Source organism: Periophthalmus magnuspinnatus, chromosome 8, assembly GCF_009829125.3.
Source record: "Periophthalmus magnuspinnatus isolate fPerMag1 chromosome 8, fPerMag1.2.pri, whole genome shotgun sequence".
In the NCBI taxonomy this organism is placed as follows: Eukaryota; Metazoa; Chordata; class Actinopteri; order Gobiiformes; family Gobiidae; genus Periophthalmus; species Periophthalmus magnuspinnatus.
Window position 1 is genome coordinate 15917815 of NC_047133.1, and position 17026 is coordinate 15934840.

The following is a 17026-nucleotide window of genomic DNA, read 5'->3' on the forward strand; positions in this document are numbered from 1 at the left end:
AAATCACCCGAGGTCGCTCCCACTAGCGTTAGAAACAGATCTGATTGACAACGTTGCTAAGTGGGAACCGACGTTACCTTCAACAGCCTTGGATTGTCTCTTTGGTTGCTATGATTCTTGCGGTCAATTCCAAATTCAACTCCAAATTCACCTCTATAACTCCTCGCCTCGATGAGTGATGACAGTTTCTCCCACTGGCGCCCCCCTGTGGCACATGGTATTCTCAGTGTTCTCACATCCAAGTCTTGACCGCTCTGCTCGTGAGATCACACGGGTTTGACGGGAGGTTTGTTCAGGTTCAGTTTAACTTAAACTGCCTGTATCCTATTTTTTATATTTGAGCAGAATGAGTCTTGCCCCAGTGCTGCGAGTGTCCCCAGTGTATTACATAAGCAGCTCTTGAGCCAAAAATAAGTCAGCTGTGTACTGTCTGCATCTAATTAAAAAGGATTTGCATCCAATAATCAGGAAGTGTGCGGTTAGCATGCTAACTGTGGTTAGCATTACCGTGACGACAAAACTCGCGCTAATAAACTCCTTGTCATCACAGTTTGACCACTGCAAACCATTAAGAAGCAACTGCAGCAGCTGTGTTTTTCAGGTTTTTAAAATAAAAAATCTCTAGACAGTTAATAATATTAGAATATTAGAAAACGTACAGCACAAGAGGAAACATGGGGCCTTTAAACAAATATATTGTGAACTTGGACTCATTTCAAAACTCTCATTCCAGTGTGTTGTTTGTGAGAAGAGAGCGAAGGGAATGAGGCGCCACTTGTTTTATGTTTTGCTCGTGTCACTGATAAAACCTGAGGGATAAAATCCTTTTCCAAATGTTTCCACAGGCCTGAAATGGAAAGAAGAAAAAACAAAGAGCCAAAGACGACACCAGAGCCACAGGCCTCATCTGCAGACGTGACTCTACAGGCCTCATCTACAGGCCTCATCTGCAGACGTGACTCTACAGGCCTCATCTACAGGCCTCATCTGCAGACGTGACTCTACAGGTCACCTCAGGGAGACTTCTGAGAGAAAAAAAAAAAAAAAAAAAAAAAGGACTTATCTTAAGATCAGTTTGTCACTCAACTTTTCATGAGTTTTTCCAAACTTTGGGCAGTGTTTGTGCTGGAGATGATGTCACATAAACTTTAAGAATAAAAATACATTTAATCACAAGTTAAATAATCACAGGTGGATACCAGTTTTAAGATGCATTCACACTGGTCCTGGGTCTAGTCCTGGGTCTAGTCCTGGGTCTAGTCCTGGGTCTAGTCCTGGGTCTAGTCCTGGGTCTAGTCCTGGGTCTAGTCCTGGGTCTAGTCCTGGGTCTAGTCCTGGGTCTAGTCCTGGGTCAAAAAGTATCAAAGGTAAAATTTTTCTTTTGATGCATAAATTTAACATACGTTTGGCTCATGTAGTAAAAAGGGCAAAGGTTTAGCAGGATTTAAAAGAGTAGCTCAGGGGAAAAAGATGACCTTTAGTTTCAATCATTTTATAACAAAATGTATCATCAAAACTACAGAGATTTGAATATTTTATCTCAAACAGGACTCATGGAAAACTGCGTTCTTTCCTTTTGATTCAAGAATGCCACTTCATTTCATTATGGACCACATTTGTGCCAGACATTCTGAATAATACTCTCCTCCCTCCTCCTCTGTCCTCCTCCCCCCCTCTCTCCCCCCCTCTCTCTCCCCCCCTCTCTCTCCCCCTCTCGCTTCCTCCTCTCTCTCCTCCTCTCTCTCCTCCTCTCGCTTCCTCCCTCCCTCCTCCTCCATCCGCTTCCTCCCTCTTCCTCCCTCCTTCCAGCTTCCCTCGTATCTCGCTTAGAACACTGACCTTCGGGTATAACAGAGCGCCTTTCTTTCATGACGGGTCAGCATTGGGCAAAACAGGAAATGGACAGGTCATTCTGCTGTGGAAAGAGCTTCATCTATAGAAGACGTCAGTTAGACTTCATTAATAGGGATGAAGAGGCTGCGGAGAGTGTGAGCGTCTTTGGGCAGCGACTCAACTAGACACTGACCGGCCTGACCCCGCCAGACACACGATAAGAACTGTGTCCAGACCAACAAAACTGCAAGTCAGCCAAGATGAGGAAGAGGAGAAGTGTGAAGATGATGAGGGTGAAGATCAGGAGGATGTGGACAAAGATGTGGACAAAGATGAGGACGACGATGAGGATGAGGGTGAAGATGAGAACGAAGGTGAGGATGAGGAGGATGAAGGAGAAGATGAGAACAAATATGAGGATGAGGAGGATGAGTGTGAAGATGAGGACGAAGATGAAGATGTGAGTCTGAGGCTGTGTCCAAATGTCCCCCAGTCCCTAACCCTTCATTCACTTCACAGCCCCTGACCCTTGACCCACATCCCCTGGCTCACTCCACAGCCCCTGACCCCTGGCTCACTCCACAGCCCCTGACCCCTGGCTCACTCCACATCCCCTGACCCTTGACCCACAGCCCCTGACCCCTGGCTCACTCCACAGCCCCTCACTCTTCATCAGACTCTACAGAGCCTCAGTCACAGAGATTCAGACACAGATCACTACACTGAGGTCATGTGACTCTGGGTCTGGGCGAAAAAAAAGTCTAAACTCTGCTCACTATGTCAGAAATGGAGTTTTCTCAGACTGGACTGGATCAAGTCTTTGTGGACTAATAATAATCAGACAACTTTATGTCAAACTCAGTCTGACATAAACCAGAGTTTCTCCTTCATTCAGTCGTATTGTGTCCAGTTAAAGACCTGCATCTGTCCACTAATGTTTTTTTCTGATTCTTTGTGATCTGCATTGACCTCTTTACTGACCAGTGCTGTACACTTTTTTTCAAGGTGCATGGTGAGAAATTTTGAGTGCAATACTTTTTCACCAAGTGACTACTGAGACCCCTGAACAGTGCCCCCTGTAGGGAGAGTGTGGACGTTCATAGATCGACTGGGTTATTTTATTAAGCAGAGCAAAAACACAGCTCACTTCGTGGGTCACTTGGTAAATTGAGTTGAACATTAGTCAAAGGTCAAAATAAAGGTCACCTTGAACAAGCAGGAAGTACTTGAACATGTGCCGAGAAAACGTGTTCTGAATACTAAAACTACTACAAACACGACCTGCATGAGTCCTGTCTGCACTAAAGCCACGCCCACTGTTTAATGTCTGATTTGTCTGTTAATGTTCATATCTTGATTTACAGACACAGTAGTGAAATAAAAACCCCAGAATCGTGTAGAGCGGGTTAATACAAACATTTAAGACCAAAATGACAATAGGAGCCACAGTTTTTACGTAGAAAGTGAACTGGAGTCGATAGAGCCGGAAGTGCGCCTAAGATCACTTCCGGCTTGGAACGTGGCGGCTAGCAGCTTAGCTCCGTCCATTTATATAACCATGTCTAAAGGTCATTTCCTTGTTACTTGAATCTTACCCAACTATAGAAAAGCCCAGATGCCCTGACATACCTTTGGGGCTGATTTTGCGCACCTCCTCCACATAGTCCTTGGTGCGGTAGTCGATGGCGTGCGTGACTCCGGCCTCGGCGAGCGCCTCGTGTTTAGAAGCCGACGCCGTCCCAAACACGGTGACATCACTCACTGTTTTACACAGCTGTGTGGCGGCCGTGCCCACGCCACCTGTGGAGAGAGAGGGGGAGGAGCTTAATACACACTTTATAGTTTAAAGTTATAGTTATACAGTTTACAGAGAGCTGGGAGGTTTGGTGGAGTATTCCAGCGTAAATTGAGGCAGATTATTATTTGTAGACTGAGAAAACAGTATAAGTCAGAAAACATTACAATGATATGTAATGTGTGGTTTGATGAGGCTTTTCAAAATGGCTTCCCTCAGTTTCAATCAGACGACTTTAACATTTTGACACGTGATGCCAAAGTGTGTCGAGTGTAGCAGCTATGGCTAATAATAAATGTTCACATTAATATACACTGATAAAAACCTCTGACCTCTGAATTTAAAATAAAAATGTCACCGTACACAGTCTGTAATGTGTGTGGTGACCAGTAGGGGGCAGTATGCTCTGATCACAGTCCAATAAAGAGTTTACATTGCAGTACTTTGTGTAATTTCTACGGATGTACCGATGCCAAGACTGGTATCAAATATTGGCACTGACACTGAAATATTTGCTGGATCAGGTATTGGTTAAAGGTCCAATTGATTCAATGTTGATTAAGCCGATATCCTGGTTGGGCTTTAATTGGATGTAATAAGACGATTTACAGGCTGATTTTGGTCGAGAAGTTTCATAATATATATTTTTTTCGTCACACAAATCTGTCAGAGCAAAAAATGTGTGACTCAGGCTCAGATCACACTGAGTGTAGCTCATTAGACTGAGCCAACAAACAGAAACTATAAACAAACAGGTGTGTTAGCTTCAGTGTAGTTAGCCCCTCCCTTCAGACACATATAAGACAGTGTCCTGCAGTAATCTGACCAGAACTGAAGAAACCGCTTGGATGAGCAGCCAAACGTCTTCACTCTAAAACTTTTCTCCAGTGACAGAAATTAATTTTTCTTTTACTGTGGATCAGACCTGAACTGAAAGCGTCCAGAGCTGCTCAGTCTGATGTGAAGGAGAAAAAGTTACATAAAACGACGATCTGTGTGGAATAAGTGAACTGTGTTTTAAGGAAATAAGAGCCATTCTTCAGCCTTACACTGGTATTGGTTAATACCAGGTATCAACCGATACATAAAGTCAAAGTATCGATATCGGTGTCAGAACTGAAAAAGGGGAACAGTCCATCCCTGCTAGTTTCATATTATAAATTTGTTAAATCAGTTATTCAGTTGCTCCTTATCAGGTGCAGAGCTGTGTCCAGGACTGTGACCGTGTGAATTATTTTCTATTTCTACTGAGTATGATTCTGTAAAGTGGCAAAACTTAATAAAAAAGAAAAATGGCCGCCATGCAGGAGACATGCAGCAGTGAAACGTATCGATGTAGTAAAGTACTGTACTTAAAGTACAGATATCTAAAATCACCACATTTGAAGCTTAGTCCTCAAAATCTGTGTGAAATACTTTTTACTTTTTACTCTGTAAGTACATTTTTAAACAGGTACTTTAATAATTAAGTAGATTTTTTCATGTGATACTTCTACTTGAGCATTTTTTACTCCAGTATGTGTACTTTTCCTTGAGTAACAGAATCAAGCACTTCTTCCACCTCAAGACACATGCTGGACATGTTTCAGTGTGAAAAACAGCCGTTCCAGACGTGACATGTGATAATCCAGTTTCTGTGTTGTGCTGAAGCTGAGACTCTGGTCCTACACGTCCCCTCTGTGCAGGTATATGAGTCTAAATGAGGTTTACATAATCAAATGTTATCCAAGATGCCATTCATAACAGAGGGACACAATCACATTAGCCTCATACCTACCCCGGCCAAACACACAAGAACATACATAAGAACACGTAACATACACAAGAACAACATACAAGAACAACACACAAAAACATACACGAGCATTAGGAGCATGGAAACAGGGCTATTGTGTGAACCACGAGCCAGCAATGTGTATGTGTTTTTCAAGATCAGCTGATTATTATAAGAGAAAGGTGAGGGTGTTCTACATTTATATTTGTGGCAGAATGTTCAGCAGTCTCCATGTTGAAACAATGCATACATTAGCAAAAACTGCAAAAAGCTTTTAAGATAGTTTGAAAACTTAAGAAAAATTCAAGCTGCATCGAAGCATCGAATGGCTCGCACAGTCCGCGCTTCGCTCGGCGGACCTAGTACTCCCTATGGGTGGAGCTAACGTGCCACTTCTCTCCATTTTATTGCGGCTTTGGGCTGTACTTTTCACAAACCAAGTCAAAAGACATTGGAAGTGTTGATGCATTAAAATGGAATAAAATGGGGGTTTTTGAGCCATCGCCATGGCAACACCATCCAAAATACAAACTTTAGGCAAGAAGGTTTTACAACTGATTCAAATTTCAGCCCAGTTTGACTTCGTATGGGAGCAAATTTTGACGTTCGAGAATTGCAAAAACTCCAATGGAATTTTGCGGCTTCTCTGCACACAAACTGATTATGTTGAAGTATCAACATAAACTGGATAACGTTTGATAACTTTTGAATAACTTGTTCTAATGCTGTTACCTGCCCCAAACAGACCTGGAGTTGTGTTTTGTTTCATTCACACATGTTTGAGTAACACTTTATTATTAGTCTGTCTACATCTCCAAAGCTATTCCAGGGCTGAAATGATCCAAATGATTCTAGTGAAGGTGTGTGGAGTTTAAAAACACAGTGGAGCACTTCCTGTATCACCACATGATGACATCACAAGGTGGAACAGAGTGTTTTCAGTTTGAGAGAAGAACTCAGCCTAAATATGCAGGTTTGTGTGTTAAACATGTGTGAATGAAACAAAACACAACTCCAGGTCTGTTTGTGATGAAGAAACAAGAATAGAACAGATCAGAGAATAGAGGAATATGGGCCCTTTCAGGTAATATGGGTCTGTGCGCTTCAGTAGATGTTTGCGGTGAGTGCGTTTGAGGCGGCGGCCATTTTGGTGCTATGTACATAGCTGTGTTGTGTTTGCAGAGGCAGCAGCAGTAATAGGTGACTGATAAGCAGCAGTGGCTTGTTTGAAACTCGGGTTTTACTCGAGGACTTAAAATGGCAGATTCCATAAAGGTCACTCACGCCTGACCAAATAAACAGAGGCTTATCTCATACAAGGAAACACAAGGAAATGCAGAGAGAGAAAGGTCTGAAAACACAATATTTGTAGTACACCCACATCCCCAGAGGAGGCGCACAAACGGATACATGGCAGTGTGTTCATAGATTACATCATGGAGAGTTACACTGGCAAATAACACCAGCAACTCAAGCATGAGCCAAACAGAGCACTCGCAACAGACACTGGAACACAGGGTCATACAGAGAGCATCCACTGGTTACCATAGTGATTAAAGGTTTAAAAGGAAAATATTGTATCTTTTGAACAAAGAAAAAAAATCCTCAAAACATTGAATACTGTATAACAAAAAGATGAAATCCATTAATATGACTGATCCATAAACGTGCGAAAAGAGTAAATACGGTTAAGACGAACAATGTGAGATACGGCTGTAGACTGTTTATATAGGGGTCGATATCTTGGGGGGGGGACGATATCTGATCCATCAAAATATCAGGATCGTATCGGTGCATCCTGAGTAAATTCCCCAGTTTTCCTAAATGTGATAATCACATAAGACTTGACACTTGGTCAGCAGTTTGTGGCCACAGCTGCCCCGACTAATGCAAAAATGTCAAATATACTCAACCAACAACCACACTCACACTCTCCCACAGACAGGGGGCGCACTGGAAAGACCCAAACCCCCATCCAACCTGGGAATCAAACGCTGAACCAGAAGTGCATGATGAACAAAGCTCATGGATCTAAACAAATCCATTTATTGCATTATACTTCACGTTGAAACGCAGCAACATGAAACAGAGCCGCTTCAGTGCAGAAACGAGAGTGACACAGAGACTTAGGTGTGATGGATAAAACAATAAACCAACAAAGTGAACGCAGCCCACTCCCCAATCACATGTGGCCAGGAACAATCACGTCTGACCAGGAACAACCACGTAAGGAAAGAAGGAACCACGATCATGTCCGACAAGGGAAAAAAGACAAAATCACACTAGAGACACTTTGGATTCAGAAGACACTGCCCTTTAAGAAACATTATTTATCAGAGTTTGTAAAAAGAAGTGACTGAGTGAGTGTGATGTCACCCACAGCATCCAGCTCATCAAGGCTAACAGTTATAGGAGCCAATTTGGTCCATATTTGAAATTCCGACCACGAGTATCATAGCAACCAAAGAGCCAATCCAGAGCAAAGCTGATGAAGGTAACGCCCCTTCTCACCCACACCGCTGGTTTAGCAGAGAGCGAGAGCTTAGCAACACTGTCAATCAAACCTGTTGCTAACGCTAGAGGGAGTGACCTCAGGGAAAGAAGGCGTCTGATTTGTCTGTTATTAATGTTCATATCTTGATTTACAGACACAATAGTGAATTAAAAGGATCATGTAGAGCGGGTTAATACGAACATTTAAGACCAAAATGACAAATGACGTCTTCTTTCCCTGAGGTCACTCCCGCTAGCGTTAGAGAGAGGGGACACAGAGCCAGAAGTGCACTCATGATCACTTCCTGTTTGGAACGCGATGGCTAGCATGTTAGTTATGTCCATTTATATAAACAGTGTGTGTGTCTAACTGGTATTGTCATGATATCAAATTTTTATTTGAATACAAAATAACACAGTAATGTAATAGTTAATATTGGCCTAAATCAAATTTAAAAAGTTTGAAATATTAGACCTTTCCTAAAGAGTTTGTGAGTATCTAGTTCCAATACTAGTTTTAATATGAGTGAAACGGGACACTGGCCGAGGGATCATGTGGACTTTACAGGAGTGAAACGGGACACAGCAGAGGGAGCCTGTGGACTTTACAGGAGTGAAACGGGACACAGCAGAGGGAGCCTGTGGATTTTACAGCAGTGAAACAGGACACTGATATGAGAAGCGTGTGGGCTTTACAGCAGTGAAAGGGAACACTGGCAAAGGGAGCGTGTGGAGTGAAACGGTACACTGGCTGAGGGAAAATGTTTACTTTACAGCAGTGAAACGGGACACTGGCCTAGGGAGCATGTGGAGTGACACGGGACACTGGCAGAGGGAACATGTGGACTTTACAGGAGTGAAACGGGACACTGGCAGAGGGAGCCTGTGGACTTTACAGCAGTGAAACGGGACACTGGCAGAGTGAGCCTGTGGACTTTACAGCAGTGAAACGGGACACTGGCAGAGGGAGCCTGTGGACTTTACAGCAGTGAAACGGGACACTGGCAGAGTGAGCCTGTGGACTTTACAGGAGTGAAACGGGACACTGGCAGAGTGAGCCTGTGGACTTTACAGGAGTGAAACGGGACACTGGCAGAGGGAGCCTGTGGACTTGGGCTTAAGCCGCTTCAGTGGCTTTTCGCAGTTTCAAACAGCAGTTTTCATGGTGATGTGATGGAGTGTTTTTCCGTTGGAAGCGTCTGGGGCCGAGAGCGACAGTGAGAGCTGCAAACAGAACCAAACGCCAGTCTGTTGTTCTGTCGCGCTCCCATCTCAGACACCAACTTTGTGTTGCCACGGAAACATGGGCCAAAGCACCAGCGATTACTGAGCAACGGCAGCCATTTTGCTTCATTGACTGCTCTTTGCTTTGGGCAAATGTGAGGAGATGGTAATCACAAGGCACTTAAAGGCACACTGTGTAACTTTTTTGGGGAGGGTCTGCCACCCGCTCTTCTCTACACAGAAGCAATTGGTTTGCCTGGAATGTTCCACAGTATGGCATTAAAAACAACTATCCAGCATTTATTTATTTAGATGTTTAGAAATAAATCACTTCTCCATAGATCTTATCTGTAAACCTGCAGCCACTTGCTTGCTTTAAGAAGATAAACAAGTTCATACTGTGAAAAATTCTAGGCAAAGCTATAATAATCTCCATGGAGACCAGCAGGTAGTGGACAGCTCACCAGAAAAGTTCCATAGTGTAGCTTTGTGTGGTCATTTCAACAGCAGCAGGAGAACAGGGAGCTTTTTGAAATGCAAATACAAAACATGGACGCACAGGTTTGGAGAGAGTTTCTGTGTAATAATGTTGTTGCCATAGCGATGCAAAGTCCTCCAAATATCCCATCAACAGGAAGTGGTAATTATGCATTATTGGAGCAGTTCAATTTGTCTGACAAGTGTTGCATGAGATTAGATCTGACATTTAGTCTCAGATCAGGATTCAGTTCACAGAGCCCTGCTTTAAAAACACAAGGCTGAGAATCTGAGAGAAAAACAACACAAGACACAGCTACAGCCGAGGAACAATCAGGAAATTATTGGGAACAAAATTAATGTTTAAAGCCAGGATGAAAGTCTGGATGTTTTAGTGTTTTATTTGTCCAGGGGCAGAGCATGAACCAAAGCCAAAAGTCGAAGGAGGGAGGCTGGTCCAGGCTGTAGCATAAACGCTCATTTGTACCTATAGTCTCTGTTTAGTTCAATTTATTTTCGGTAAAAAACTAGAGAATAAGCCGCTTTATACAGTAGAATGAAGGGCGGTCACTGAGAGGAGGAGCTAGATCATCTGCAACTTGCAACTCTAGGTCTGTTTTTGAGGAAGTAACAGCATTATAACACGGCTTAAAGCTACAAGAGTCAGTTTGTTTGATATAGGGCCTTTAAATTAGAGTAAAAAACAGCTTTATGTTTGTTTCACTGTTGATGCTGCATTTACTTATGACCAGTTGGAGAAGGAAAAATCTCACCTGCCTCACCACAAGAGCCGTTACCTTCAACAGCCTGGCTCCTGATTGGCTCTTTGGTTGCTATGATACTTACAGCCGGCTCCAGATTGGCCCCTATAACTACTAGCCTTGATGAGCTTCATTTGGTGATCTCACTGACTTACTCCACGTCTTTACACAGACTGTGGTTACTTCCCAGTACTGATTACAGCCTTATCGATCGAGTCTGAAGTTAAATAAATGTGTAATTGTAAAGTAATAGCAGCTGCGCAAAAACTTATCTAGAACAGACTTGTAAGAACAAATCTCACAGAGAGCACAGAGGCTAAACAGAGCGACGGTGGAGCTGCTCATTAATTCAGAACAGTACAGTTAAATGTATTCTGTAGAAGAAAACTGTTTTTTTTTTGTAGTTTCTGTATCTGTCCCGGCTGCCTCCATCTGACGTTCTGCTGGAGAGTTTTAGCTGCATTTTAAGAAACCTGGATTCTGATGTGTGCTGCTGTGTCAGATATATTTAGCAGGAGGACAATGTCTGGGAGTATCTGTCGTCTAGAGATTCAAAATATCAAATTTCAATGTGAAGAATTGTTAAATCCGCCCTGTTCTTTAAGCTGTTCTTTTCAGATCTATGTTCTATCTCTTATCCATGTTCTAGTCGTTTCTTCTCATTGAGCCTCTGAAGTTGTATTTGCAGTGATTCATGTTTGAGTAATCTTTAATCGACTATTTTCAAGACGCCATTTTGTCGATCTTCCCCCGTTAAACCTCCGCCAGTACCCACCCACTGTGATGTATACACTTCCTTCTCCAGTTTTATTTTCTTAATCGGTGATACTTGTAGGATTTGGCAGTATTGTGTAGTCATTTTGGTACAAATGAAAAAAGAAAAAGTGCTGCTCTAGTGTGATGTGCAGCTATCCAGTGACATCAGCTTCCATTGGGCACCACAGTTTTCTAAATTGTAAAAATGAAAAAAAATCTGTCTACATTTACACTTAGACTTTTTGGGGAAACAGATCGTACTGTAATCATTTTGTGGTTCTTATGATGATATTATGACCTAAATAATCATAAATCAACAAAATCGTCTTGACGCCCCTTTAATTCACACCACACTGAAATGGGGACTCAACCAGGACTAAACAAGATCTAGACCAGGGCTAAACCAGGTCTACCTCAGGACTGGACCAGGACATGTGTGAGCATAGCCAAAAGTCAGAAACCCCTCGTGACCCTGCATCATGAGACTGAGGCTCTGAGCCAAGACCCCTCCTCACATCTCATCAGGTTCTACACTTCATACACTTCTGCTAATCTCTGCACATCCTCTAGACTTTAGATAACACGGGAAGTGCCTGGGTCGACAGTAGGTTTTGTGTCTTTGTTATATATTATATTATATTGTCATGAAGTGGTAGTTTTCAAATTAACAGCTGTTACCTTTAGTTCAGTAGATTGACAATTCCAGGTCTGAAATGATCCAAATGATTCTAGTGAAGGTGTATGGAGTTTAAAAACACAGTGGAGCACTTCCTGTATTACCACATGATGACATCACAAGGTGGAACAGAGTGCTTTCAGTTTGAGAGAAGAACTCAGACCCGTTTAAAGGTCCATGTTACACTATTTAGGTTAACACAGGCTTAAAACACAGAACTAAAGCAATGCTAAACCCACTCTGTTGTACATGAGGTCTAAATCAGGACTAAACCAGGACTAAACCAGGTCTAAACCAGGACTAGTCTTGTTACAGTGTGGTCTAAAAGTTTAAATATACAATGGTCCAGTTTTGACCAATATAAATTATGTTTTTTGGTACCGATTCTTGTTCACACAAGTATTTGGTCCCAGTGCTACTTTTAAGATCTTGTATCTGGGTAATTTTTTTTTTTTTTAAACCTTCAACGCTGTAAAAATTCTGAAAATCCCTGAGTCAGCACAGCCTATCCACAGACACTTAACCAGCGACTTAAGCAAATACTTCCCTTTAATTTCATTTGTTGTGCACAAAAACCCATTGAGTTGTTTACGCTTATTATTCCAAAAGAATTCACCTTGTGCCTTTTGTTTTCAGGCTGCAGACGCACACAGAGCCGCCTTGTCTTCGCGTAGATCCGCACATACTTGGATACTTGGAGTTTGGCACCGATCGGGACTTGGCTGAAATAATGCGACTGTTTGGAGTGAGGAGGAATTCTCCCCAAAACACAGAGGAATCCAGGCTTACACTGGGGTCAGTGTGAGCGGCCCACGCCCTCGTTCCACAGGCCCAGCTGGACAATATAAGATTATAGTTTTTAGGTTTACAATGGGCAGCCTGGTGTGCTCCACATTCATTTTTCCTTCAAATGAAAAATGGAATATTTAGCAAAACCAAACTATTTTCAAACCCTCCAACAGTGTTTATGTGACCACACCTCTGGACAAACATGATCCCAGGACGTTTTTATATGGAGTTAATATGATTGACAGACTCAGGAGCAGGACCACGCCTACACCTCCTTCTGCTCCTCTCCAGCAAACCACAGCTCACCTCAACCACACCTCGAATTATCCAGAAGCTCTATTTATACAATCATATCCCGGCATCACTGTCTCGACCCGTTCCTCCCCCATGTGTCTCTCGTTCATGTTTCAGCCTAAAGACGTCACCATCTACAGCAGACATGGGCAAACTACGGCCCGGGAGCCACACACGGCCCTTTGGACTTATTTGGACAAATTATATTAAGAAGTAAGGGCAAACCTTGTTCAATTTACCTTTCCCCTGTAATGCCAACATTTCCCCAAAAGACGGCGCACTTCAGCTACATCAACCTTGTTTGCATGTCGTCTTAAGCTCATTTTTGCAGAACGGCTGATAAGAGAATATCAAACAAAAGAAAAGTGGATAGTGAACGCCGAGTGTTTAATTCAGAGTGGACAACGGGTTTCAAAGAGTACAATATCAGCCACTATGAAGCATGCCAACTACGCTAGCAAGCAGTCAACGCCGGAACGGGCGGCTATGGCTCAGAGGTTGGCAGCCAATTTACAGACTCAGCAACATTTTTTTCACCGGCAAGTTTTTTGTTGGCATTCAAATTAGCAAAAGCTAGCAAGCCTTTCTCTGAAGGAGAGTTTTTAAAAGAATGCATGGTAGTCTTGTGTCCAGAGAGCCAAGGCAAGTTTAAAAAAATCAGTTTGTCACGCAGAACTGTGACTCGCCGTGTGGAACTGATTAACGAAGATATAGCCAAATCTCTAATGTAATAAATACATATATATATCCTGGTCCAGCCCCTATGTCAAATTTTAGAACCCACTGTGGCCTGTGCGTCAAAAAGTTTGCCCACCCCTGATCTACAGAGGGGGGGGGACCTCAGACCGTCCTCAGTCTCTCGGCCTCCAATATCTTCATTGTTAAACCAGTGTTGTGACGTGGTCCTTTCTCAAAAAACAAGTTTCAAAATGGCACAACAGTGAGACTACGCTGAGGTTTAACCAAAAGAGATTTGCAACCCTCTACATCACATGTGTCAAACTCAAGCCCCGCCCACTCAAGGTAAATCAAAAGGTCTGACTGTCTTAAAATGTCGGGAGATGCAGTTACACAGCCATATTTTTTACATCTATGGAAAAGCATATGCAATATTTGTAACTTGAATTTGTAATAAATACAGAAACAGTTCATTAACAAGTTAAAAAAAGTTGTTATATTTAATTAAAATGTTATTTGGTCCTTTGAGGGTTGCCATTTTACTGATGTGGCCCTCGGTGAAAATGTGTTTGACATCCCTGTTCTACATGATCAATAACTAGAACTATGATTGGCTGTATATAGAAAACACATTTACAGTTATGAAAAACACGTGTACAAGATATAGAGGGTGGAGTGAGGCAGTGTTTGCAGGAACTCGAGACTAAAAGGTTTGGAAGTGCAGCTGTGCAGAATAACGTTAATGATAATGTAACACACACACACACACCCACACCCCACACACACACACAAGACAGATACATAGTGCTTGTGTGTCTCTTAGAAAACTGTGGTGTCCAATGGGAGCTGACGTCACCATAAACGTCATCACAACAAAGCGTCGGCGCCCCCTATGGACACCTGCACATCACACTAGAGCAGCCAAATCCTATGAGTATCACCGATTAAGAAAATACAACTGAAGAAGGAAGTGCATACGTCACAGTGGGCGTGTCACAGTGGGCGTGGCAAAGTGGGCGTGTACCGGCGGAGGTTAAATGACGGTAGATCGTCAAAATATCGTCTTGAAAATAGCTGCTTAAAGACTACTTAAACATGAATCACCCCAAATACAAGTTCAGAGGCTCAGACATTCTGCTGCTCCAGACCTGGGATGAGCTCGTGGCGTTGGTGGCTAAAGCGTCTCCTCTTCACTCTGGTTCTGTTACAACAAGAAAAGGGCCAGTCTAAATAAATGAGCGTTTTATTGTCTCCTGCAGCTCAGATCCAGCCGTGTGAGAGTGAGACCGGCTCTAGGACTCTGAGGCATTACGACGTGTTATGTAACTGAGGACTGTGGTTTGGAAAGTGAAGACAGTTTTCTTTTTATAAGTTTAGAGGAAGAAGAACAGATTTAGGCCCAGTCAGTTAAGAGCTTAAAGGGCCCACATTACCTTAAAGGGCCCATATTCCTCTATTCTCTGATCTGTTCTAATGTTGTTTCCTCATCACAAACAGACCTGGAGTTGTGTTTTGTTTCATTCACACGTTTAACACACAAACTCTGCATATTTAGGCTGAGTTCTTCTCTCACACTGAAAACACTCTGTTCCACCTTGTGATGTCATCATGTGGTAATAAAGGAAGTGCTCCACTGTGTTTTTAAACTCCACACACCTTCACTAGAATCATTTCAGACTTGGAGTTGCCAATCTCTACTGAACTAAAGGCAAAAGGAGCTGTTGACTTGAAAACTACCAATTGATGACCTCACAAAGTGGAACAGAGCATTTTGAGCTTTGGAGATGTAGACAGACTGATAATAAAGTGTAACTCAAACATGTGTGAATGAAACAAAACACAACTCCCGGTCTGTTTTGGAGGAGGGAACAGGATTAGAACATGGATTAAAGCTACAAACTCACCTTTAAAGTAAAATTAACCAATAATAAAATCCCATTTGCTTAAAAAAAATCCCCTTTTTATCATTTTTGGGGAGTTTCATCATCATAATCCACCATTTTGTTCATTGTAAACCACAGTATTGGTCTAAAATGGCGTACAAACTGGTCCATTGACTTCCTGTTCTTCTCATCGTCTCATTTCATTTAAGTTTTAAAATACCTGACGCGTTTGACTCCTGTGACCCCTGAGTCCGCCATTTTCATTCCAGCACAAAGTTTGAATTATAGACTCATAATTTCAAGGGGTAAATGCATTTTCAGTTTGAGTCATTTTAATCAAAATGGCTGTAGCCTTGGCCGTTTCTCCGCCTGATTAGCTCCTGAATAAAAGTGTTCTGGGGCCAACGTTTGTCAAACACATAAATATAAATGAGTATTTTAAATTTAAATGAAAGGAACAGCAGATCCAGCAGATTCAGATCCCAGAAAAGATTTGAAAGTCTAATTACAAGAACCGACGTTTTCCCTTAAATACCACAATGCATCACGGCAGATGAGGGACTAACACTACGTTACCCAGGAGCCTTTGCGCTGCACCTGCCTCTCTGCTGTGGTTGTGGTTCTCGGGGTTATGTGTCAACGGTTAAAGTGAAGACATGCAAACGGAGCGCTCGGATTGGTAGATGGGGTCGGGGGTTGCCCTGGTTGCCCTGGTTTCTGTGCAGCTGATGTTGCCGTGGGCGATGCCAGGCCGCGGGAACACAAAGAGGTTTAGGCCCCGCCCCTCGCCCCTCGCCTCTCGGCCCTGCTCCATTGGTCAGACTGGATTAGCGTTTAGATGGAGGAGATCAGGGGAGGCTACAGAAAACTGCACCTGCTTTGAGATTTTAAAGACGAGGTCTGTGGTTCCTGCAAAATCATAAAAAAATACTGAAAAATAAGTGATGGAAGAATACTTTAAAAATAGATTTAGTTACCCAACACTGAATACTGCAGTAAAATGTATTTTCAAACCACAGACTGTAAGTGTCTGACGTCACCCACAGCGTTCAGCTCCAAATGAAGCTCATCGAGGCTAGAGCAGTTATAGGGGCCAATATAGAGCCCACGAGTATCATAGCAACCAAAGAGCCAATCCAGAGCAAGGCTGTTGAAGGTAACGCTCCTTCCAGTCCACACCACTGGTTTAGTAGGGGGCCGACGCTTAGCAATGCTGTCAATCAAACCTGTTGCTAATGCTAACTGAAATGACCTCAGGGGAAAGAAGGCGCCTGATTTTCTGTTATTAATGTTCATATATTCATTTACAGACACAATAGTGAAATAAAAACCCCAGGATCATGTAAAGCAGGTTAATACGAAAATTTAAGACCAAAATGTCGAGTCTGACAGCAGCAGTTACAGACAGTCCAAGTGAATTGGACTAAACCAGGTCTACCTAAGGAGGTGGGTCCCTGAAGTCCTCAGAGTGTGAGATGGTTCATGTGGTTCTAACATGTGGGAGTTGTTCTTTGGTGCTGGTCTATTAAAGTCAATTCTCTGAGCCACAGGAGCCAGTGCAGAGGCGCACATGTAAAATACTTCCTGGTTCTA

At 42.8% G+C, this 17026-nt stretch overlaps 1 protein-coding gene across 1 annotated transcript in view; it reads right to left on the bottom strand.

Moving 5' to 3' along the window:
- Positions 1-17026, bottom strand: part of vat1 (vesicle amine transport 1) — a 59304-nt gene that overhangs the window by 18523 nt on the left and 23755 nt on the right. Inside the window, exon 3 of the mRNA XM_033971458.2 lies at positions 3463-3633. Within this exon, the coding sequence (XP_033827349.1) occupies positions 3463-3633 (171 nt within the window). The remainder of the gene's footprint in view (positions 1-3462; positions 3634-17026) is intronic.